This window comes from Crassostrea angulata, chromosome 6, assembly GCF_025612915.1.
Source record: "Crassostrea angulata isolate pt1a10 chromosome 6, ASM2561291v2, whole genome shotgun sequence".
Lineage (NCBI taxonomy): Eukaryota > Metazoa > Mollusca > Bivalvia > Ostreida > Ostreidae > Magallana > Magallana angulata.
In genome coordinates this window covers 7,623,161-7,648,109 of record NC_069116.1, presented here as the reverse complement: position 1 = coordinate 7,648,109, position 24,949 = coordinate 7,623,161, and the positions used below count along the sequence as shown (strand labels likewise).

The 24,949-nt window shown below is 34.4% G+C and overlaps 1 protein-coding gene across 4 annotated transcripts in view; it reads left to right on the top strand.

Moving 5' to 3' along the window:
- The first annotated feature begins 490 nt into the window (after positions 1-490).
- Positions 491-24,949, top strand: part of LOC128186538 (GDP-D-glycero-alpha-D-manno-heptose dehydrogenase-like) — a 29,872-nt gene continuing 5,413 nt past the window's right edge. The window contains exons 1-3 of one of the 4 annotated variants that reach the window (XM_052856352.1): positions 491-841; positions 1,096-1,163; positions 1,411-1,535. In XM_052856352.1, the coding sequence (XP_052712312.1) occupies positions 1,418-1,535 (118 nt within the window). In that variant the 5' untranslated portion in view covers positions 491-841; positions 1,096-1,163; positions 1,411-1,417. Of the gene's footprint in view, positions 842-1,095; positions 1,164-1,301; positions 1,325-1,410; positions 1,536-5,354; positions 5,491-24,949 lie in introns of those variants that run through there. The other 3 variants (XM_052856351.1, XM_052856350.1, XM_052856354.1) reach the window with 3 other exon arrangements.

The window sequence follows — 24,949 nt, the reverse complement described above, 5'->3', positions numbered from 1 at the left end:
TAGATTGTGTTACCATATCTAATAACTCTATGAGACATGAGTATTTTAGTACTTTGATTATTTCATCCACTTGACCAAGCTCCATTGATTGTTGAAACTGTATTTTGTAATACAAGTTATTCATTTTTGGAAAATATTGGGGAAGGGTTTTCAGTTGATAGCTTAAATTTCAGTTTAAGTACATGTGCAAAGATAATCAACACGAGTACAAGTGCGGCAGTGCGCCAATCTAGATAAGTACACGTGCTAGACACTGTGTGACAGAAAAAACAAAAGCGTTGTGTTTAGACGGAAATTTTCTTTTTCTTCCGCATTTTATTATAGACAAATTATCGTTTTATGGTGAATTTCAATCAATAAACACTTCTTATAAATATAATAAATAGGGTTCGGAATTTAGCCTCTGTCATTTGAATAGCAAGAGATGGAGGGCAGTATCCGATAGATAAGTCGGCCACACGTGCTCTGTATCAGCGAGTCTCGGCGCCCCCAGTCAATCCCAGGTCACCCAGCTATCGAAAGCTGAGGTTTCTTTATGCTAATTGACCAAGTTCCTGTTGTGACCGTCACGGCGGGGTCATTGTTCCTTACCTGATCTCAATAGTTTCCCGTGTGTCGTGTGTAAATGTGCTGTTTTCGGCGCGTGCCGGTTACATGTAATTCCTGACCAAGTTATTATTAGACACGCCGGTGCCCCACACGCTTATCGGTTCCCGAGAACATCTCTCAGTAATGTGTTAATGTTGTCCAGTTTCACGATACAACGGCAAGTGATCCAAGAGATATAGGCGTAGGCAGGATTTATACGGATATTCCATACTAGGATACTCCCACTCTGCAGGTAACATCTCTCTCTCTCTCTCTATCTCTCTCTCTCTCTCTCTCTCTCTCTCTCTCTCTCTCTCTCTCTCTCTGTGTGTCCCTCCTCTCTATCTCTATATCTCTTCTCTCTTTACTATCCCTCTCCCCACACACACTACCGTCAACGAGTTACACAGAATTAGAAAACTACGCAGAAGTATATTAAAAAGATTGATTAGTGTGTGTGGGTTTTCGCATTGTGCAATGGAAGAGAATCCGAAATTGTTATTGCAGGCGATACGACAAATTGATTCGTTATGTAGGTGAACAGCTATTGTCTGCGCAACTATCACTACATATTGGTAAGTGTTTTCTTGGAGCAACGTCTGTCCTTGAATAGAAAGCATGACTCTTTGAATTCTCCTCTGATGCCGGTATTTATTGATGTGCATAGAGAGGATATTATTGACCAGGATTAGAGGCGAACCTCTATTGGTCTGGCTTTTCTCCAAATTATGAGGAAGTAATTTCTCCAATTTTCCTATGATTAGAAGAATGTCATCTTTGTGCTCTCGGATCAGAGAATATTTTATCTGTGTTTACTTGCAGCGTCGGTATGAAAAGGGTTTGTCCCACATCAAATGAGGAACGCGAGAAGAGACATTGTTCCCGAGAGTCAGCATCAGAGCCCATGGAGAGTACATGTAGCCTGTCCCCACGGGCGAGAGAGACAGGTGGGTGGGGGTACATGTACCTATGACATTAGTATTAAGCTTGTAGTGAATATATTTCTTTATTTGCAAGGGTCTTTACTAGATATTATTGTTATTTGAATATTAAAATCATGCGTGTGTGGTTTTCAGTTCATAAAAAATGGACTTTTCTGGTAACCTGTCGTACATCTTTTATCTGTTGGCCTGTTTACATTTTATATATATCTTCTACAGGACCCAATGATTATTAAGCTATGTAGACTTACTAGTAAGTCAGTCTACGATATATAAAAGTGTTTATTTTTACAATGTACATACGTACACCAAACAAAATTCAAAATGTAATTTAAGATTTAAATTAATTGTTTTCCAAAGTTGTTGCTACCGATACACTTCAAGCAACATTCTGTGATCAATAAGTATTTGATGAATGACTGAGATTTTGACTAAGATCTATATATCACGATCCTTTTCCCGAATCTAGGTTAATTTAAATACCTGTATACATGGCACGGCAAAATATCCTTGTTCAAGACACTGCTCAGATGGAGGTACATATGCACATGTCCATTTCCAAAGAAAGATTAGGCAACTAATTTTCAAATCAGGAATTAGATTTCATGGAAAATAATATACATGTACCACAGCCACTTGAGGACGAAGACGAGGCTCTAACGAACCTCGCGAAAATTTCTCGCGCGCGAATAAAAAATGATTAACAGTAGCCAGTAAAATCTTATTTTTAAATTGGCCTCCTTGGATATTCCAGATTCAACTTTGTTCACTCTACGACTCCCATGGTCAGAAAGGGCCCCAATGAAGCTTCAAATTTCACTATAGAAATAAATTGGAAAAAAATAGAATTTTTTTATGGCTTACGGCCATCTAGTTGCCGGATAATCTTTACGGCAAAGAGTTCAGTTATCTGAACATGCGCGACAAAAAATAGTTCTATTCGAATGTTGCAAAGTTAACTGTTTGTTGTTCATAATAAATATCTTTAAGCAAGATTATATTTTCCATATGTTATTATCACTTATGTTATTGTAACCAATATGAATTGCCTTTATTTAAATAAACTCAAAATCTAACGCGAATGAATATTAACTGCAGTGTTTTTGCATAGAGGTATAGGCCCCCGCCATGCATCACACAGTCACACAGTGCCGCCATGCTTTCCGCTATGCATACTTACATGTATTATGAGCAAAAAATCTTTTCCCAATTATTTCAGATCCTAACAGTGATAAGTAAATGTAAAGTTGTCGTTATTTCGTCCAATCTTCATAAAAACGTTTGCACCCGCAGAGAGCGTCGCTAACTTCGATCGACATCGATCTCAGCAAGGGGGAAAGTGTTTAACGGTTAAAGAACTGAACTTATGATTGAGATATATTGAAACTGGGATTATAAATCGGTAATAAATGCATATATAGAGGGGCAATTACTACTTGTTTTAATATAATGTGCCTTCTTCGACACCTCCGCCATTATCGAATGTTGGGGATTTTCCAAGATCTAAAAATAGCACAATGTTCCCTCGATGGAATTACCTTGGTTGTGCTATGATTGAACTGTTTATTTGTCGTAAAAATATTGGAAACTTGAGACCAAATGTACTCAAATAAGAAAACAATATGCAGTTAAGCTTGATTGCAAGTCATATACGGAATGTCACATTACTATAACATAGAGACATCGTATATATTGCCTCTGAAAATGACTGTGTACACATGTCATGTGAAGAGAGACTGACTGCAAAGTTATAGTGCAGTAATTAATTTTAATTAAATTTGGTGTCAAAACAAGTTTGCTGTGATCGCATATTTTTGCCTGTTTCTTGCCCCCTCCCCCTCCAAAGAGTTTATCTCTTTACAAAGGGAAAAAAATAAAACAGGTGTTATATAGAACTGCCTTGTGAATCTATAATTCTTATAAAAGCTTGTGAAGGTCAGCCTCTCAAAAAAGTAGAAAAAACCCAGAAAAATATGAATGAATATACATTTATGAAATACAAATAAAATGGAATAATACTTGTTGGTGTAGATTTCATGAGAATTCATTAACTATTATAGTACATAACATGCAGTACATTTCATCATTTGGTTATATTATTTTTGCGCGCAGTGATTTCACGCTGGCTGTGGCGCTGTTACGTCGCACCGTGCACCAACTCTCGCGCAAGTTCATAGTGCGTAGGAATACTAGGTATACTGATATTTGAGAGCATGTTGGTTTTAAGTGTTTTTGTGTCCTATATAGTTGAATGAATTTACAGTTAATGTACTTCAGTCGTTGGATAAAAGAAAGAAAAAAATTGTCTCATATTGGAGTTTGAGTCTGACATCATCATTATTATTTTATGCAGTCTACTAGATTTCAATCCTGTCTGTTTCGGTCGCTAAGGTTCGACCAATCAACAAATGGGGCATGTTGATATCGGTCCTGTTAGTTTCTATTGAATTGCATGTAGCTAGTCACTTTCTATAGAGCTATAAATAAACTAAAGTTTCAGTAAGAAATAGAGGGAATCATACTCGATCCATGTAAATATAGACATACCAAACCCGTAAGCCATTATGGCCCTTCAGGCCTTTGATTTTTGATATGGATGGTACAACTTGTTAAATAATAGAAAATAATTTAAGGTGGTTAGTCGATCCATATCTAACAGAGAGGGCCAAAAAGAGGGGCCACATTTTTACAGAGAGGGTCAAAAAGAGGGGCCACATTTTTACAGAGAGGGTCAAAAAGAGGGGCCACGTTTTTACATAGAACTTATAAAGAGAAAATGAAGGCGTGTGTATAAATATATTGATTGGAATGTACGCAGGCTAAAACGTGACCCTTGGGAGTTAGAGAAGCACCAAAACCGGGGGAGACCGCGGAGATTTATGCATTTTATGAATGATATAGAATTAAAATGGAGGCTACTTTTGTGATATTTAGACAGAAATTTAAAGGAAGCAAGGTTGAAGTCGGTTATAGTCACTTATACAGTGATTTCTGAAGGTCAGAGAGATGTCATAATTAAGATATTGGGTATATTGGGTTCTTGAACAGTCTTCCGGGAGAAATTGGACATTTTTGTATGGAGGGAAGTACGCAATTAACACTTGCAATGAAGATGGTTGGATTACAGAGGCTATCACTATTTGGGTGAGGCCCGACTTTACAAAGAACTACCTAGAAAAAAAAGTCTTTTTAAATGAATTATAAAATTCAAACGGAAATAATTCTCTTGTTTAATCAATGGCAGTTATATAGATATCATATATATATATATATTATCATGATTATTATGGAAATGTGAGGTATGTGGTCAACGTGCTTGTTATCACATATACGAGGATATTGACAATTTTTGCTAAAAAAAAAAAAAAATACAATATACAAGAAGTTAACACCTGAGGTGATTTTATTATGGATTTAAGTGTTTTAAACCGTGTTTATTTTTTAGTTATTCAGAAAAAAAATTACCTGTCAAATAAGCGTGTAATCCGAGAATTACGGTCATGCATTAACTGTTTGCAATAATTCCACCATAAATCTGCCATGATGCAGTATTATGATTTACTCATTTTTTTTTTATTTATTTTTTTTTTTATTTTTTTTTTTATTTTTTTTTTGCAATTTATCGTCAAGTTGTAAAATTCATTGGGATACTAATAACATAATCGACATTATATGAACATCTTTACATTAGGACATGCAAATAAATATTTCTGTGACGATAGAGAACTTAAAACCACACAATCCTGTTCATGGCCATGTACACGGAACCCTCAGAGTGGTACCGGGTATCTGTGTATTGAACGGATGTAGATCAGGATACTGTCCTACCGACAGACCCCTCACGGAGAAACAGGAGTTCTGGAGGCAGAGCTCATCGTTTATAATTACTTGTACAGTTAACTGTTCTGTGCAGTCGGTTTCAACGAGTGATAGGAAGTACGTAGATTCCATAAATTGTGAAGTAAGTCTTCGTTTATAAGTACATGTATAGACATTTTCTCATGCAGGTGTTAGAAGAGTCAGAATCACAGAATATACGCGTAATTCACAAGATGTAGCAGACTTTAGTATGCTATTGTACTAGTTTGTATTTCATCGGTTGTTACAAAATGTTTGTAAATTTCATTCGATTTTACAGATTGAATTTAAGAAAATTTCATCGGGTGTTACAGAATTTATGTACAGATGTATATTTTATCAAGTACTTGTAATATAGAGCTTAATTAAGTATATTTCATTAGAGAAGATGATACATAATCTAAGTATTGAAAGATATTTTTTGGTACTGGGTTGATCAAAGTTCTTCTGGGGGCAAATTTGTATTTAAATGACATACGTGGTTGATCGAAATATGCTTCTGCATATGCTTAATTGGTCATGTTAGATGATTTCAGCGCCATTGATTCCTGAAAAAAAAATGCAGTTTTCTGGCAATAAAACTTTTGTAATTTATTTTTATTTGGGGGAGGGGGGGGGGGGTACGCGCGGCTATTTGCAAAATTGTTGACTAGATGAAAGGACGATAGTTAAGGTCTTCCGTTTCCAACGGAAGACCTTATAGTGATTGTAAGGTTTTTTATTAAGGTCTTCCGTTTCCAACGGAAGACCTTATAGTGATTGTAATTAAGGTCTTCCGTTTCCAACGGAAGACCTTATAGTGATTGTAAGGTTTTTAAGGTCTTCCGTTTCCAACGGAAGACCTTATAGTGATTGTTAGGTTTTTTCTTTCTTTCTTATTAAGGTCTTCCGTTGGAAACGGAAGACCTTATTGTTTTTGCTTTGTTTCTTTTCCTCTATTATTATTATTTTTTTTTTTCTCCCACGCTTTCTCGAAAACGCTTCAGTCGATTTTAATTAAACTTTCAGATCTTGTTTATGACAACATTTGTAAGAAAAGTACGTGGGATTTTTTTGGTCGTCACTTCCGGTCCCGAGATATTAAAGATTTTATGTTTTTGCTTGTTCACGAGTTTTCTCCAAAAGTATTTAAGATAGAACTTTCAAATTTTCAGCGATCGTAGAGAGTGAACGGCCGCAGTGTACTACGCATATCCGAACGTCCGCCGTCACTTCCGGTCGTCAGCGGAAGGAAATGAAAAACCTTAATTTTTCAATTTTTTGAACTTGAATTTTTTTTATGTTACTATTCGATAGAGACACTCTAAAAACCTCTGAATATGAAATCTGTTTTAAAATCGATCCATGCATTCTCGAGATTTTGGGCTCCAAAGTTCTGAAGCGAGAGTCCGCGTAGCTCAGTCGTTAGAGTGGTGGACTTGTGTCCAGGCGACCCGGGTTCAGTCCCCGAGTGCCGATTATTTGTTCTTGCTTAACTGTGTTTTGTTTAACGATTTTATCTTTATAATGATGGATTTGAATGTTTTCCGTTTTCTTTTTGTCATAAATAAAAATAATAGCGGCTTTTTTTTCAGTACAAATATAGGGCTCTTTTCTGTCAACTGCTCGCTAAATTCGGACGATTGTCGCATTGCCGGCATCAAAGACATGCCGCCGAAGCACCCCTGCAGTTCGACCGCATTAGAGTTCACTGGATCGCTTTGCCGGCATCAAAGAAATGCCGCCATTTCAATCATTGTATACACACAACATTTAGCAATGCACCAACGTTTTTAGTATTTCACATGGCTTAAAAAGAAAGGTTGTTTTGTATTTATTCAAACATTTAGATATGTACCTGTATGCATGTATACATGCGTTTATTGACAAATGTTGCGTTTATATTGAATTCCTGAACACTAAAACCTCTCTCTCTCTCTCCTCTCTCGCGCTCGCTCTCTCTCTCTCTCTCTCTCTCTCTCTCTCTCTCTCTCTCTCTCTCTCTCTCTCAAAGATCTACTACAGGTAACATGGAGTAATGAGGCTAGAGGCTAATGTACATTTGACGTCAAAAAAGTAAATACGTATTTTTTTCTAGTTACGGGATATTGTTTACGGATGTTATTTTTTGAAATTCACTGTTCAATGATTTAATAACAAATCTATTGACTGTCTGGGATTAAGAAAAACGATTTTTATTATCAACTGAATGCTTAACATTGGTCATTTAGACATAACACTTGGGTATCGTTTGGATTCGGGAAAATGGGGAATAAATAATCATACTATATTTCTAATGATGTAGGTTATTTTATTTGCTGACTTACCAGAATTTTTTATTATGCAGTTATTGCGGCAAAGAAAAACTTGAGACAAAAAGAAATATTATAGATATGAAAAAGCAGATAAAACAATTATAAATTTCTTTATCAAATCAGAGACGTAAATGTTATTTATGTCTCTGATCAAATCGATTTCTGATTAATCTCTCTCTCTCTCTCTCTCTCTCTCTCTCTCTCTCTCTCTCTCTCTCTCTCTCTCTCTCTCTCTCTCTCTCTCTCTCTCTCATCATACATATGTAGTGTTTAGCATGTAAATGTTATGGCATTTTATATATCTTATTTCTGAAAACTTTAAAAGTAAAAAGTAAATCCATAAATTGCGTTTGATGTAAGATTTTAAAAGATTATTGCAAATGTTTCTCGACTTGTTGCAATACTGCTGTTGTCATAGGCAAAATCCCATCGTGAGCTCTGGACCGGTAAATGTCCGAGTAAAAATAAACTGGCGACTTCGAGAGAATAATGCGTATATCTCCGCTATTGTAAGACCCATCAACTTAAAATTCGGCAGGAGTGTATCTCAGACATTACTTTTATGAAAAATACATGCACGTTGCGAGTGTTTTAAAGATTAATTGATTTTTTAGGATTTTGAAGCGAGCTGTAGTTTTCTATCTGGGTCAGAGTTCGACCTCTTTCTTTATTTATTGTTTCATTGAAATTAATGTTGAAATGGGCTTGGCCCCTGTGCAGCCACGTAATATTTCTGTTGCATGTATATTTCTTTTTTTCCGTTTAGTCTGAATATACGATAACGTGTGAACTACTTATGAATGTTAGAACTGTGGAAATTACTGCATCAAATTTTTACCGAATAAATTTACGTGTTACTGATTTCGTTATTTCTACATTTATAAAGATTCTATCAATCCTGCTGAAATAAAACAGTCAAACATAATAGTAAACGACAAGAACAAAAATTCTCAACACTGAAATACATGGGTAAACTGCATCAGTCATTGTTTTAGGACTTCCCCTAATAGTTGTTACACGAATCCGAGATCCACACCTCAAAATTCTATTTTCGATTTATTTACGACGAAAATCAAGCTCGGGTCTTTTCACCCCCCTCCAGACAAAAACACGCGTCAATATTTCAAATGACATCGCACTGTTACCAAACCTAAATAGTCAGACATCTTACACTTTGTTTTTCATCTCATACAAAAACTCAGCTCTTCTCTCGGGCGGAAACTCCCAAAATTCAAACACAAATTCGGGAATTATTTCGCGTCAGCCATGTTTTGAGACACCTGCAAAGGCTGTGTGTTCTAATCTCGCCGGAGCCAAGATTTGTTCTTTCTCTCTATTTCTTTCTCTGCTTTTTATTTAATTTTCTAACTAAAATAATCAACATAAAAGGGTTGTTGGACTGTAGTACAAGTTAAAAAACACTCTTCAATTAAGATTTAGACAAAAACAGTCTTTTATTATTAGGGTCTTCCGTCTTCAGCGGAAGACCCTCTATTCTTATTGTTATTAGGGTCTTCCGTTTACAAAGGCAGACCCTCTTTTTTTCTTCGGTTTCTTTTCATTACAGGTTATTAGACCTGTTATTAAGTCAAAAGACCTCTTATTTGATATGAAATAAAATGGGACTGGTCCTTAAAATTAAGGATCCTACAGGTGTATAATCCTTCATCCATCGCTCTTTAAGATCACATCTGCATTTCCTGATATGTTTCGTTGATGAAGATAAATAAAAGGCAAGGTCATTTCCTGTTCTAAAAATCGGACGGAAGACCTCCTCGTTGCTCGCAACGAGATCGTGTCTAGTTATTATTATTTTTTTCCCCTTTTTCTCTCGTGAATTTCTCAGAGATGTCTTGATGGGTTTTTATAAAATTTTCAGGATTGACAGAAAATAAAAAGATCTAGAGAATTTTAGTTAAAAATGTCCTGAATTCATTTCCGGTCGTCCGTTTCCTGTCCCGCGACAAAAAGCTTGTCACCTCGAGATCTAAAAAACGGTAAAGACTTAAACATTCAAACTTTGTGGGATGATAGACCTATAGCTGTAGATGTGTTTAAACACTTTTGTTTTGTTCGTCATAACTTCCGGTCGTCATCGGGAGCACTTCAAAAATAATTATTTTTACGCATCAAATTTTTTGTCAATAGAATAAATATATAAGAATAAATCTATACATAGGAAATCTCTGCGATGTAATATCAACAAAAATTTTTTACTTCCGGTGAGATATCTCAATTATCTCAGGTAGCTTTTTTAAAACACATTTTGTACCCGCGAGATCTCAGAAACTATAAGCGATCAAGACACGAAACTTTCATGGATGATAGACATTTGATTGAAGATGTGTTTAACCGGTTTCATTTTGTCTTCCGTCACTTCCGGTCCATACCGGAAGAGTTAAAAAATTCGAGCTGTTTATCAGTTTTATTGTTTTCCTTTTATATATTTTAGTTAGATAAATGAAAAATAATGTACAAAAGGCAAGTTTTCAAGAAATATTGAATACAATTTACATTGAACACTTCCGTTTGCCCGTTTCCTGTCCAGAGACCAAAAACCTTATTTCAACAAGATCTCAAAAACAGTAACGACTTGAACAACCAAACTTTGTGGGATGATAGACCTATGTATGTACATGTGTTAACACTATTTTGTTTTATCCGGCGTAACTTCCGGTCGTACAGGAAGTACACCCAATTTTGATATTTTTAAAAATATTTTGGTTATTTAGCATTGAAGTAACATTTTAGCAATAGAAATACAAAAAGTCATCTACACATGGTAAAAAAAAGATCTACTTCCGGTGAGACATCTCAAATATCTCAGGTAGCCTTCTTTTTTAAAAACAAAGTACCCACAAGAAACTGTGATAGATCAAGACTTATATAGATATTGGACATTGATTGAACATGTGTTTAACGGGTTTCATTGGGTCCTACGTCACTTCCGGTTAATACTTGAAATGTTCAAAAGCAATAGAACTTTTTTTAAAACTTTTAACTTTTTTAAAAACATTTTACTCAATGTGATGAACAGTAACGTACGTAGGTAAATGAACTAACATATCTACTTTCCGTTTTTTAAATCACTTCCGTTTGTTCGTTTCCGGACCCTAGATTTTTTCAACGAGATATCATAACTAACGAAAACATGAACATCCAAATTTTGAGGAAAGACAAAATGTACATATATCCATTTTCTGTTTACAAGATAACTGGATTTTTTGTGCAGATTAATACATGAGGAACGGAAGACCTTTTTGTTGCTATAGCAACAAGAGTCTAGTTTATTATTATTATTTTTTTCCCAGTTTTTGTCCACAAGATTTCTCAGAGATGACTGGATAGGTTTATGTGAAATTTTCTGGAAGGAAAGAGAATGACAATATCTCGAGGCGTTTTTTTCATTTTGTCAAAAATCGTTTCTGGTCGTCCGTTTCCTGTCCCGCGTTGAAAAAGCTTGTACCAACGAGATCCCAGAAACGATAAAGACTTGAACATCCAAACTTTGTGGGATGATAGACCTATAGTTGTAGATGTGTTTAAACATTTTTGTTCTGTTCGGCGTAACTTCCGGTCGTCACCGGAAGCTCTTCAAACTTTTTTGTTTTTACGTATTTTATTTATTTTCCATAGAATAAAGATATTAGTATAGATCCTTACATATGTCATCTATACAATGTTAAATAAACAAAAAAAATCTACTTCCGGTGAGATATCTCGATTATCTCAGGAAGCTTTTTTCAAAAATAGTTTGTACCCGCAAGTTCTCAGGTACTGTACGTGATCAAGACACGAAACTATCACTAATCATAGACATTTGATTGAAGATGTGTTTAAACAGTATCATTTTGTCTTCCGTCACTTCCGGTCCACAGCGGAAGAGTTCAAACAAATCAAACTGTTTATCCGTTTAACTGTTTTTATTTGATAGTTTTAGCTACTTCGATGAATAATAATGTAAAATAGGAAAATAACAAGATATAAAAAATTTAAATTTCATTAAGCACTTCCGTTTGTCCGTTTCCTGTCCCGAGACAAAAAACTTTATATCGACGAGATCTCAAAAACGGTAACGACTTCAACAACCAAACTTTGTAGGATTATAGACCTGTGTATGGACACGTGTTAACACTATTTTGTTTCATCCGGCGTAACTTCCGGTCGTCACAGGAAGTACACCAAATTCTGATTTTTTAAAAATATGTTGGTTATTTAGCATGGAAGTAACATTTTAGTTATAAAAATACAAGAGGTCATCCACACATGGTAAAAAAACCCCCAAAAAGATCTACTTCCGGTGAGACATCTAAAATATCTCAGGTAGCCTTCTTTTTTAAAAAAAAACTACACCCAAGATCTCAGAAACTGTGAGAGATCAATACACAAAACTTGAATGGATAATGGACATTTGAATGAACATGTGTTAAACGGGTTCCATTTGGTCGTACGTCACTTCCGGTATTCACTCGAAGTGTTTAAGCAGTAAAAGTTGTTTTTTTTTTAACATTAGAATTTTTTTAACATTTTACTCAATGTGATGAACAAAAACGTATCATAGGTAAATGTACTAAAATACTTATTTACAATTTCTTAATCACTTCCGTTCGTTCGTTTCCGGGCCCGAGACAAAAACCTTTTCTCAACGAGATATTATAACTAACAAAAACATGAACATCCAAACTTTGAGGAAAGACAAGGCAATGTATGAAGATATGTTTACTATGTTTTGTATGATCCGGCGTAACTTCCGGTCGTCACAGAAAGTACTAAAAAAATGAGATTTTGTCTTTTTGTTTTGTTTATTTCTTGGGAATTCCTTAACGGTATAAATTATATCCATTTTCTGTTTACAAGAGAAATGGATCTTTTGTACAGATTTATACATGAGGAACGGAAGACCTTTTTGTTGCTATAGCAACAAGAGTCTAGTGTTTCTTATTTAAGGTCTTCCGTTTCCAACGGAAGACCTTATAGCGATTGTAATGTTTCTTATTAAGGTCTTCCGTTTCCAACGGAAGACCTTATAGTGATTGTAATGTTTCTTATTATTATTATTATTATTATTATTTTTTTTTTTTGTCCGTTTTTTGTCCGCAAGATTTCTCAGAGATGGCTGGATGGATTTTCTTGAAATTTTCAGGACTGACAGAAAATGATAATATCTCCAGGCGTTTTTTTCATTTTTTCAAAATTCACTTCCTGTCGTCCGTTTCCTGTCCCGCGACAAAAAGCTATAGACAATGAGATCTCAGAAACGATAAAGACTTGAACATCCAAACTTTGAGGGATGATAGACCTATAGTTGTAGATGTGTTTAAACTATTTTGTTTTGTTCGTCGTAACTTCCGGTCGTCACCGGAAGCTCTTCAAAAATTATGCTTTTACGCATTTAATATATTTCTCGGAGAATTGAAATATAAGTATAAATGCTTACATATGTCATCTATCCGATGATTAATAAACATAAAAATTCTACTTCCGGTGAGATATCTCAAATATCTCATGAAGCCTTTTTTAAAGTAAATGTTTGAACCCCGAGATCTCAGAAACTGTAAGTGATCAAAACACGAAACTTACAGGGATGATAGACATTTGATAGAAGATGTGTTTAACCGTTTTTATTTGGTTGACCGTCACTTCCGGTCCACACAGGAAGAGTTCAAACAAAACAGGTTTTTTAAAAGTTGAACTCGATTTTTCAGAGATGCATGGATGGATTTTCTTGAAATTTATAGGACTGATAGAGAACGAAAATATCTCTAGGCATTTTTTTCATTTTGTCAAAATTCCCTTCCTGTCGTCCGTTTCCTGTCCCGCGATAAAAAGCTATGGACAATGAGATCTCAGAAACGATAAAGACTTGAACATCCAAACTTTGAGGGATGATAGACCTATAGCTGTAGATGTGTTTAAACTATTTTGTTTTGTTCGTCGTAACTTCCGGTCGTCACCGGAAGCACTTCAAAAATTATGTTTTTACGCATTTTATTTGTTTAACACTGAAATGATATAAAGGTATAAACGCTTTCATATGTCATCTATCCGATGATTAATAAACAAAAAAAATTACTTCCGGTGAGATATCTCAAATATCTCTGGTAGTCTTTTTAAAACAAATATTATGACAACGAAGTCTCATAAACTGTAAGTGACCAAGACACAAAACTTACACGGATGATAGACATTTGATAGAAGATGTGTTTAACCGTTTTTATTTTGTCAACCGTCACTTCCGGTCCACACCGGAAGAGTTCAAACAATTCATGTTGTTTAAGAGATTTACTGCTTCTGTTTGACAAAGTAAGACAAATTGATAGTCAATTAAGTCCTGTTGTCTAATGGTTATGAAATACTGAGAGAAGCAATGTCTTACAGTTAAATTGATACATGTATATCAAAACGGAAGACCTTTTTGTTGCTTTTGCAACAAGAGTCTAGTTATTATTATTATTATTATTTTTTGTCCGTTTTTTGTCCGCAAGATTTCTCAGAGATGGCTGGATGGATTTTCTTGAAATTTTCAGGACTGACAGAAAATTATAATATCTCCAGGCGTTTTTTTCATTTTTTCAAAATTCACTTCCTGTCGTCCGTTTCCTGTCCCGCGACAAAAAGCTATGGACAATGAGATCTCAGAAACGATAAAGACTTGAACATCCAAACTTTGAGGGATGATAGACCTATAGTTGTAGATGTGTTTAAACTATTTTGTTTTGTTCGTCGTAACTTCCGGTCGTCACCGGAAGCTCTTCAAAAATTATGCTTTTACGCATTTAATATACTTCTCGGAGAATTGAAATATAAGTATAAATGCTTACATATGTCATCTATCCGATGATTAATAAACATAAAAATTCTACTTCCGGTGAGATATCTCAAATATCTCATGAATCCTTTTTTAAAGTAAATGTTTGAACCCCGAGATCTCAGAAACTGTAAGTGATCAAAACACGAAACTTACAGTGATGATAGACATTTGATAGAAGATGTGTTTAACCGTTTTTATTTGGTTGACCGTCACTTCCGGTCCACACAGGAAGAGTTCAAACAAATCAAGTTTTTTAAAAGTTTAACTCGATTTTTCAGAGATGCATGGATGGATTTTCTTGAAATTTATAGGACTGATAGAGAACGAAAATATCTCTAGGCATTTTTTTCATTTTTTCAAAATTCCCTTCCTGTCGTCCGTTTCCTGTCCCGCGATAAAAAGCTATGGACAATGAGATCTCAGAAACGATAAAGACTTGAACATCCAAACTTTCAGGGATGATAGACCTATAGCTGTAGATGTGTTTAAACTATTTTGTTTTGTTGGTCGTAACTTCCGGTCGTCACCGGAAGCACTTCAAAAATTATGTTTTTACGCATTTTATTTGTTTAACACTGAAATGATATAAAGGTATAAACGCTTTCATATGTCATCTATCCGATGATTAATAAACAAAAAAAATTACTTCCGGTGAGATATCTCAAATATCTCAGGTAGTCTTTTTAAAACAAATATTATGACAGCGAAGTCTCATAAACTGTAAGTGACCAAGACACAAAACTTGCACGGATGATAGACATTTGATAGAAGATGTGTTTAACCGTTTTTATTTTGTCAACCGTCACTTCCGGTCCACACCGGAAGAGTTCAAACAATTCATGTTGTTTAAGAGATTTACTGCTTCTGTTTGACAAAGTAAGACAAATTGATAGTCAATTAAGTCCTGTTGTCTAATGGTTATGAACTACTGAGAGAAGCAATGTCTTACAGTTAAATTGATACATGTATATCAAAACGGAAGACCTTTTTGTTGCTTTTGCAACAAGAGTCTAGTTATTATTAAGGTCTTCCGTTTCCAACGGAAGACCTTATAGTGATTGTAATGTTTCTTATTATTATTATTATTATTATTATTCTTTTTTTTTTTCCTTTTTTTGTCCACAAGATTTCTCAGAGATGGCTGGATGGATTTTCTTGAAATTTTCAGGACTGATAGGAAATGATAATATCTCTAGGCGTTTTTTTCATTTTTTCAAAATTCACTTCCTGTCGTCCGTTTCCTGTCCCGCGACAAAAAGCTATGGACAATGAGATCTCAGAAACGATAAAGACTTGAACATCCAAACTTTGTGGGATGATAGACCTATAGTTGTAGATGTGTTTAAACTATTTTATTTTGTTCGTCGTAACTTCCGGTCGTCACCGGAAGCTCTTTAAAAATTATGCTTTTACGCATTTAATATATTTCTCGGAGAATTGAAATATAAGTATAAATGCTTACATATTGCATCTTTCCGATGTTAACTAAACATAAAAATTCTACTTCCGGTGAGATATCTCAAATATCTCATGTAGCCTTTTTTAAAACAAATGTTTGAACCCCGAGATCTCAAAAACTGAAAGTGATCAAGACACGGAACTTACAGGGATGATAGACATTTGATAGAAGATGTGTTTAACCGTTTTTATTTTGTCGACCGTCACTTCCGGTCCACACAGGAAGAGTTCAAACAAATCAAGTTTTTGAAAAGTTTTACCAGATTTCTCAGAGATGGCTGAATGGATTTTCTTGAAATTTTTAGAACTGATAAAGACTGATAATATCTCCAGGCTTTTTTTTTTGTTTTTTCAAAATTCACTTCCTGTCGTCCGTTTCCTGTCCCACGACAAAAAGCTATGGACAATGAAATCTCAGAAACAATAAAGACTTGAACCTCCAAACTTTGAGGGATGATAGACCTATAGTTGTAGATGTGTTTAAACTATTTTGTTTTGTTCGTCATAACTTCCGGTCGTCACCGGAAGCACTTCAAAAATTATGTTTTTACGCATTTTATTTCTTTAACACAAAATTGAAATATAAGAATAAGCGCTTTCATATGTCATCTATCCGATGATTAATACACAAAAAACAATTACTTCCGGCGAGATATCTCAAATATCTCAGATACTATTTTTAAACAAATATTATTTCGGCGAGATCTCAGAAACTGTAAGTGACCAAGACACAAAACTTACATGGCTGATAGACATTTGATAGAAGATGTGTTTAACCGCTCTCATTTTGTCAACCGTCACTTCCGGTTAACACCGGAAGAGTTCAAACAATTCAAGTTGGTTAAGAGTTTTACTGTTTTTGTTTGACAATATAAGATATGTTGATAGCCAGTAAAGTCATGTTGTATAATGGTTAAGAAATACTAACTGTCATTTTCATTAAACACTTCCGTTTGTCCGTTTCCTGTCCCGAGACAAAAAACCTTGTTTCCTACAGATTTCAAAAACGGTGACGACTTGAACAATCAAACTTTGTGGGATGATAGACCTATGTATGTACATGTGTATACACTATTTTGTTTTGATCGGCGTAATTTCCGGTCGTCACCGGAAGCACTTTAAAAATTTGTTTTTTTTCATATTTTATTGATTTTACATAAAATGAAAATATCAGTTTACAATCTTACATATGTCATCTATATAATGTTAAATTAGCAAATAAATTTTACTTCCGGTGAGATATCTCAAATGTCTCTATGTAGCTTTCCTTTTTACAAATTTGATATCCGCGAAATTTTTGTCACTGTAAGCAATTAATACACGAAACTTTCATGATTGATAGAAATTTGATTGGGGATGTGTTTAAGGGGTTTAATTTTGTCAACTGTCACTTCCGATTCTTACCGGAAGGGTTCAAACAAATCATGTTTTTAACAAGTTTAACTGACTTTCCTGGGTCTTACAGTTAAATTGATACATGTATATCAAAACGGAAGACCTTTTTGTTGCTTTTGCAACAAGAGTCTAGTTATTATTATTTTTTTCATTTTTTTGTCCACAAGATTTCTCAGAGATGGCGGGATGGATTTTCTTGAAATTTTCAGGACTGATAGAAAATGATAATATCTCTAGGCGTTTTTTTCCTTTTTTCAAAATTCACTTCCTGTCGTCCGTTTCCTGTCCCGCGACAAAAAGCTATGGACAATGAGATCTCAGAAACGATAAAGACTTGAACATCCAAACTTTGAGGGATGATAGACCTATAGTTGTAGATGTGTTTAAACTATTTTGTTTTGTTCGTCGTAACTTCCGGTCGTCACCGGAAGCACTTCAAAAATAACTATTTTTTCGCATAAAATTCATTTTCGATAAAATAAATATATAAGTATAAATCTATGCATAGGTTATCTATGCGATGTTAACTCAACAAAAAAATTCTACTTCCGGTGAGATATCTCAAATATCTCAGGTAGCTTTTTTGAAACACATTTTGTACAAACGAGATCTCAGAAACTATAAGTGATCAAAGCACAAAATTTTCATGGATGATAGACATTTGATTGAAGATGTGTTTAACCGGTTTCGTTTTGTCTTCCGTCACTTCCGGTTCACACAGGAAGAGTTCAAACAAATCGAGCTGTTTATCAGTTTAACTTATTTCCATTGATATTCGTTGTGTGCTGGATGAGAAATGAAGTACAAAGGGCAAGTTTACAAGATATATTAAATACAATTTGGATTGAGCACTTCCCTTTGTCCGTTTCCTGTCCTGCGTTGAAAAAGCTTGTATCAACGAGATCTCAAAAACGGTAAAGACTTGAACATCCAAACTTAGTGGGATGATAGACCCATAGCTGTAGATGTGTTCACACTATTTTGTTTTGTTCGTCGTAACTTCCGGTCGTCACCGGAAGCACTTCAAAAATAACTACTTTTTCGCATAAGATTCTTTCTCCATAAAATAAATATATAAGTATAAATCTATGCATAGATTGTATATGCGATGTTAACTCAACAAAATAATTCTACTTCCGGTGAGATATCTCAAATATCTCAGGTAGCTTTTTTGAAACACATTTTGTACAAACGAGATCTCAGAAGCTATAAGCGATCAAAGCACAAAACTTTCATGGATGATAGACATTTGATTGAAGATGTGTTTAACCGGTTTCGTTTTGTCTTCCGTCACTTCCGGTTCACACAGGAAGAGTTCAAACAAATCGCGCTGTTTATCAGTTTAACTGTTTTCCTTTGATATTTGTAGTGAAGTCGATGAACAATTAAGTAGAAAGGGCAAGTACAAAAAAAAATTTTAATTACAATTTACATTGAGCACTTCCGTTTGTCCGTTTCCTGTCCCGAGACAAAAAACCTCGATTCCTGGAGATCTCAAAAACGGTAACGACTTGAACGATCAAACTTTGTGGGATGATAGACCTATGTATGTACATGTGTATACACTATTTTGTTTTGTTCGGCTTAGCTTCCGGTCGTCACCGGAAGCAATTCAACAATTTGTTTTATTCAATTTACATAAAATGAAAATATCAGTATACAATCTTACATATGTCATCTATATAATTTTAAATTGGCAAATAAATTTTACTTCCGGTGAGATATCTGAAATATCTCTATGTAGCTTTTCTTTTTACAAATTTGATGTCCGCAATATTTTCGTCATTGTAAGTGATTGAGACACGAATCTTTCATAGATTGTTTGATAGAATTTTGATTGGGGATGTGTTTAAAGGGTTTAATTTTGTCAACTGTCACTTCCGGTTCTTACCGAAAGGGTTCAAACAAATCCTGTTTTTAACAAGTTTAGCTGACTTTCTTGGAATTTCATCTAGCCTGATTAACAGTGATGTACATTAAGCAAATGTACGAGAAATACCAGCTTTTGTTTTTATTAATCACTTTCGTTCGTCCGTTTCGGTCCCGAGACAAAAAATATTGTTTCAAAGAGATCTTAGATTTGGCAGAGTCGTGAACAACCAAACTTTGAGGAAGGATTGACTTATGATTGTACAAATGGTTAACATTTTTGTTTAGATCGGCGTTACTTCCGGTCGTCACAGAAAGTACTTAAAAAATTGATTTCTTTTTCATTCTCGTTGTTTTACATGTAAGTAACGTCTGGATATATCATTCACAATAATTACATGTATCATATCAACTTTTTTTTGCATGTAAGAGAAGCAATGTCTTACAGTTAAATTGATACATGTATATCAAAACGGAAGACCTTTTTGTTGCTTTTGCAACAAGTGTCTAGTTATTATTATTTTTTTTTTCCTTTTTTTGTCCACAAGATTTCTCGGAGATGGCTGGATAGATATTATTGAAATTTTCTGGAATGAAAGAAAATGATAATACATGTATCTCTAGGCGTTTTTTTCATTTTGTCAAAATTCATTTCCGGTCGTGCGTTTCCTGTCCCGCGTTGAAAAAGCTTGTCACCTCGAGATCTCAAAAACGGTAAAGTTTTGAACACCCAAACTTTGGTGGATGATGGACCTATTGCTGTAGATGTGTTTAAACTATTTTTTTTTGTTCGTCGTAACTTCCGGTCGTCACCGGAAGCACTTCAAAAATTATTATTTCTACGCATTAAATTTCTTTTCCATAGAATAAACATAAAACTATAATTCTATACATAAGTTACCTATGCGATGTTATATCAACAAAAAAATTCTACTTCCGGTGAGATATCTCAATTATCTCAGGTAGCTTTTTTAAAACACATTTTGTACCCGCGAGATCTCAAAAACTATAAATGATCAAATCATGAAACTTTCATGAATGATAGACATTTGATTGAAGATGTGTTTAACCGGTTTCATTTGGTCTTCCGTCACTTCCGGTCCACACAGGAAGAGTTCAAACAAATCGAGCTGTTTATCAGTTTAACTGTTTTCCTTAGATATTTTAAGTATTTTTAATTATTAATTACGTACAAAAGGCAAGTATACAAGAAATATTGAATACAATTTACACTGAGCACTTCCGTTTGTCCGTTTCCTGTCCCGAGACAAAAAACCTTATTTCGTCGAGATCTTAAAAACGGTATCAATTTGAACAATCGAACATTGTGGGATGATAGATCTATGTATGTACATAGGTTCACATTAGTTTGTTTTATCCGGCGTAACTTCCGGTCGTCACAGGAAGTACACCCAATTTTGATTTTTTTGAAATATATTTGGTTAATAAGCATGGAAGTAACATTTAAGCTATAGAAATACAAAAGGTCATATACACATTATAAATAAACAACAAAAAGTTCTACTTCCGGTGAGACATCTCAAATATCTGAGGTAGCCTTCTTTTTAAAAAACAAAGTACCCACAAGATCTCAGAAACTGCGAGAGATCAAGAGACAAAATTTATATGTATAATTAACATTTGATTGAACATGTGTTTAACGGGTTTCATTTGGTCGTACGTCATTTCCGGTTCTCACTTTAAGCGTTCAAAGAATATAAGTTTTTTTTTAACTTTAGATTTGTTTTAATATTGTTTTATTATTTTTTAATGTTTTAATATTGTTTTAATATAAACTTACCGTAGGTAAATGTACTAAAACATCTTCTTTTAATTTCTTAAATCACTTCCGTTTGTTCGTTTCCGGTACCGAGACTAAAAACCTTTTTTCAAAGAGATATTATAACTTACAAAAACTTGAACATCAAAACTTCGAGAAAAGACAAAACAATGTATGAACATATGTTCACTATGTTCTAAATGATCCGGCGTAACTTCCGGTCGTCACAGAAAGTACTCAAAAATTGACATTTTGTCTTTTGTTTTTTTTTATTTCTTTGGAATTCCTTTACAGTATATGTTATATCCATTTTCTGTTTACAAGAGAAATGGACTTTTTGTACAGATTAATACATAAGGAACGGAAGACCTTTTTGTTGCTATAGCAACAAGAGTCTAGTTGTGATTATTTTTATAAGGTTTACTACAGGTACGTAGCATCGGGGGGGGGGGGGGGTGGACTGCCCCCTCCCTTCCAACATTTTTTTCTTGCAGCAAACATTGTTCTTAAATTCTCATATAGATTTATCCCCCCCCCCCCCCATGTTTGGGGAGTATGTAAGAAATCGAAATGAAAATTAGGAAAATGTGAGAGAGAGAGAGAGAGAGAGAGAGAGAGAGAGAGAGAGAGAGAGAGAGAGAGAGAGAGAGAGAGAGAAAGGAGAGAGAGAGACTATAATATAGCCTGTCGATATTTGTGTCCCAACGTTTTCGAATATGTATAAATTGTTTAAATTTGACGAAATAAGTTCTCTTCGTATTGTATGTAAGTGTAATAATTTATAATTTGATGCAGTACACAATCGACTTTTGGACTTTGCTTTCGACTTTGGACATAGGTGGCCACACAGTAAGATTTTAGTTGAAAGCACAGCGGTTTAGAAAATCGGATGCAGAATCCGACTGTATCGCATCGTGTGACCGCAAGTCGATTGAAAATCGTATAAAAAAAATCGGATCATGTGTCTGCACCTTTTAATTAAGCCAATTTAAGACCAAAATTAAAATACCAATGTTTCCCTAGGCCTAATCCTGCCGACTGAATTGTTTTTTACCACGTTGAATAGAGAGATTTTAAAAAAAAAAAAAAAAAAAAACCCCTTATTTTACCAAAATTCGTTTTTCGTAGATCTATCTTTTTGTTAGCCTTGATCAATAACATGGGTGAACTACTCGCTTTAAGATCGGAAACTTCACCAGGATTAATCAATTATGCCATGGAGAAAAAAATTATTTACCTACATATACCTACCCAACTTCAAAATTTAGGGTCGAGTTAGGAGAAACAAAGATTTTGTTAATGATGGCCTAAGGAAAAAAGTCAACCAGAGGGGGTTCCCCGGAAATGTGTATTACGTCATTAGTCTTGTTAATGACGAATTTTTACACAAAGATCTACACACGTGTCGTTCACCTAATACTGTGAGTATGAAGAACTATATATTTAAAAGATTTGCTGTTTATTTCAACATTAATTGGATTTTTTTCTAAAACAATAATATTGTGCTTAAGTCATCGGTGATTCTCGTGTTGTCTCGTGGACAGATTCTTGATGTGAACCAGATAAATTACATTAATTGCTGGTGCATGGTGAATGTCGGATAAAAATCACCCCAGAATTTGCCTCTACTGCTTCAGATATGCAATAAAAGGCTAAAGTTTACAATATTGTGTCATACTTCGGGTCAAATACAGAATTTTTTTTTTAATCTTTTTCCATGGTACGTTTTCTCCAAGAGAAAGGTACCCTAAGTCTTTGGTATGTTTTCTCCAGCTAATGTTTTCCAATGATACCAAATAGAGAACTGATAGACATATTCGAAAAGATGATATAAGAATTTGTTGAAAACGATGTAGAAAATATTTGTTTAAAAAACGTTCTCCTTTAAATCCATTCATTACTTTCCAAATGAAAGCTGAATACTATAATACTAGTAAATAACAACACACTGTGTGGAATTAGCAACGACACGCTGCAGCTATTTAATATTTGACATATCAAATGTACAAACACATAATTATGGCATAAAGTTGGATCACATGATTTATTTATTTTAATAAAACAATTCTGAAAATTAAACTTTCTGCTGTACGTGTCGTTCTAAACTGGTATTTAACACCTGAGCAATTCTTTATATAGCCTTGCTAATAAACCGGTTCTTAAAGAACCAGGCCCCGAGGTTATAAAACTTTTTCCATACTCATACTCCCAACTCGTACTCACATGTGCTCCACTGAGTACGGCTCTAAAAACCGAGGTTATTTATAAAAGTTTTGGAGTACGTTCTCCGCTGAGTACTATTTGGAGTATGCTCTAAAAGCCGATCGATGAAAATTTACGTATCTGGAGAAAGACAGAGAACAGTAATTCATGTAAATAGTCCTGGCATGTAGGCAAACTGTACATGTATTAAGATTAATTATTTATCAACAAAATGTAACACATTATTTACATGTACATATTACCTTCTTCATCTGCAGGCATGGAGATGTGTCTGCATCTATAAGTTATGAATTTTTGAGCAACAAAGACGATAAATCCAGTGTAATTGGTAAAATTATCAACTAATTGTGTTTATCTCTCTCTCTCTCTCTCTCTCTCTCTCTCTCTCTCTCTCTCTCTCTCTCTCTCTCTCTCTCTCTCATGAGACTCAGATAGTGATTCATGCATGTGATGATTAAGTATAATTATATTGTAAGGAACGATATGAATATAAAAGAAAGAAGTAAGAATTTACACGGATATGAAGAGAGTATTTCAACATAGAATTTAGTTCGATATATCTTTAGTTTTCCTGGCTTTTTAACGATTTTGATATTTGAAATGTCAGGAAAAGGTCAGAAACGACTTCAATACAAAATTGGAAAGTCACTGCCCCAAAGTGGATATCTTTTAAGATATTTAGTGAACAGTTCCTGTATTAGGAAAAACAGGAAGAGTTTAATTCAAAAATAGAAACATATACTTGGGAAAATCATAAAAATACTGAGAGGATCCATTTATTTTCACACTCAGAAAGTATACACAAAAGAAATTATAGGGGTATTCCAATTTAATTGCAACATACTATACTTGCCTTAATTCTTGTGAGAAAAAACATCTAATATCTTGAAGGGGTGGGGGGGGGGGGTTGGGGTTGGAATTGCATCAATTAACATATGCCAAAAGCCAAGGACACACGTAAAGTTTCTCATTTCAATGTTTTTGGGAATGTGCACGAGAGTTTAAGAAAAGAAAATTCACTAATTGAAATATTTTTGAAATTTCCACTATGAGAACCACGTTAAACCGAAACAACGTGTTCAAGGAAACTGTGTACTAAAGTTGCTGTACCCCTTTTTGTGGGGTTTTATTGATGGTTCAAGTTTTTCTCACGTAGTCAAGGCTTGAAAATGTGTGTTTAGAATTTACATATACACGTACTGTGTCATTTTTAATCTTAAGTAACGTCATTTAATATTTTTGAGCAAGCCTTTTCCTATTGATCTTTAAAATTCGAATTACATGTGTTAATTTTAATGCATTTGACATAAATATTTGGTTACTTTAGATAAAAAATAAATAACTATATGAATTATCTAGATAGTTACTTGCTAATGAAATAAAATAATTTAAGAGATGAATATTCCCACAGCTAAGCTATATAGAGAAAAATCTCTCACATGAAAATGCGATGAAGCTATTTTATTACAAGTAGTACATGTATTTTCAATCGATTACATACATTTTTTTCTGGGAGGGTTTAGTTACACCACTGAACACACGCGTTTTCTTCCTATTGCACCATTGAAATCAGACTTGCAAGTTGTACATTTTCTTTGCCAGAAGGAGTATGATTTAACTTTATTTGGACAATTTTTTAGGGCTGTGGGGGGGGGGGGGGTGCTGGGTGCGACCTCCTTTACTCCGCCACTGATTTAACACTTATTCTATAAAATGTTTCCCTTTCCAAGTT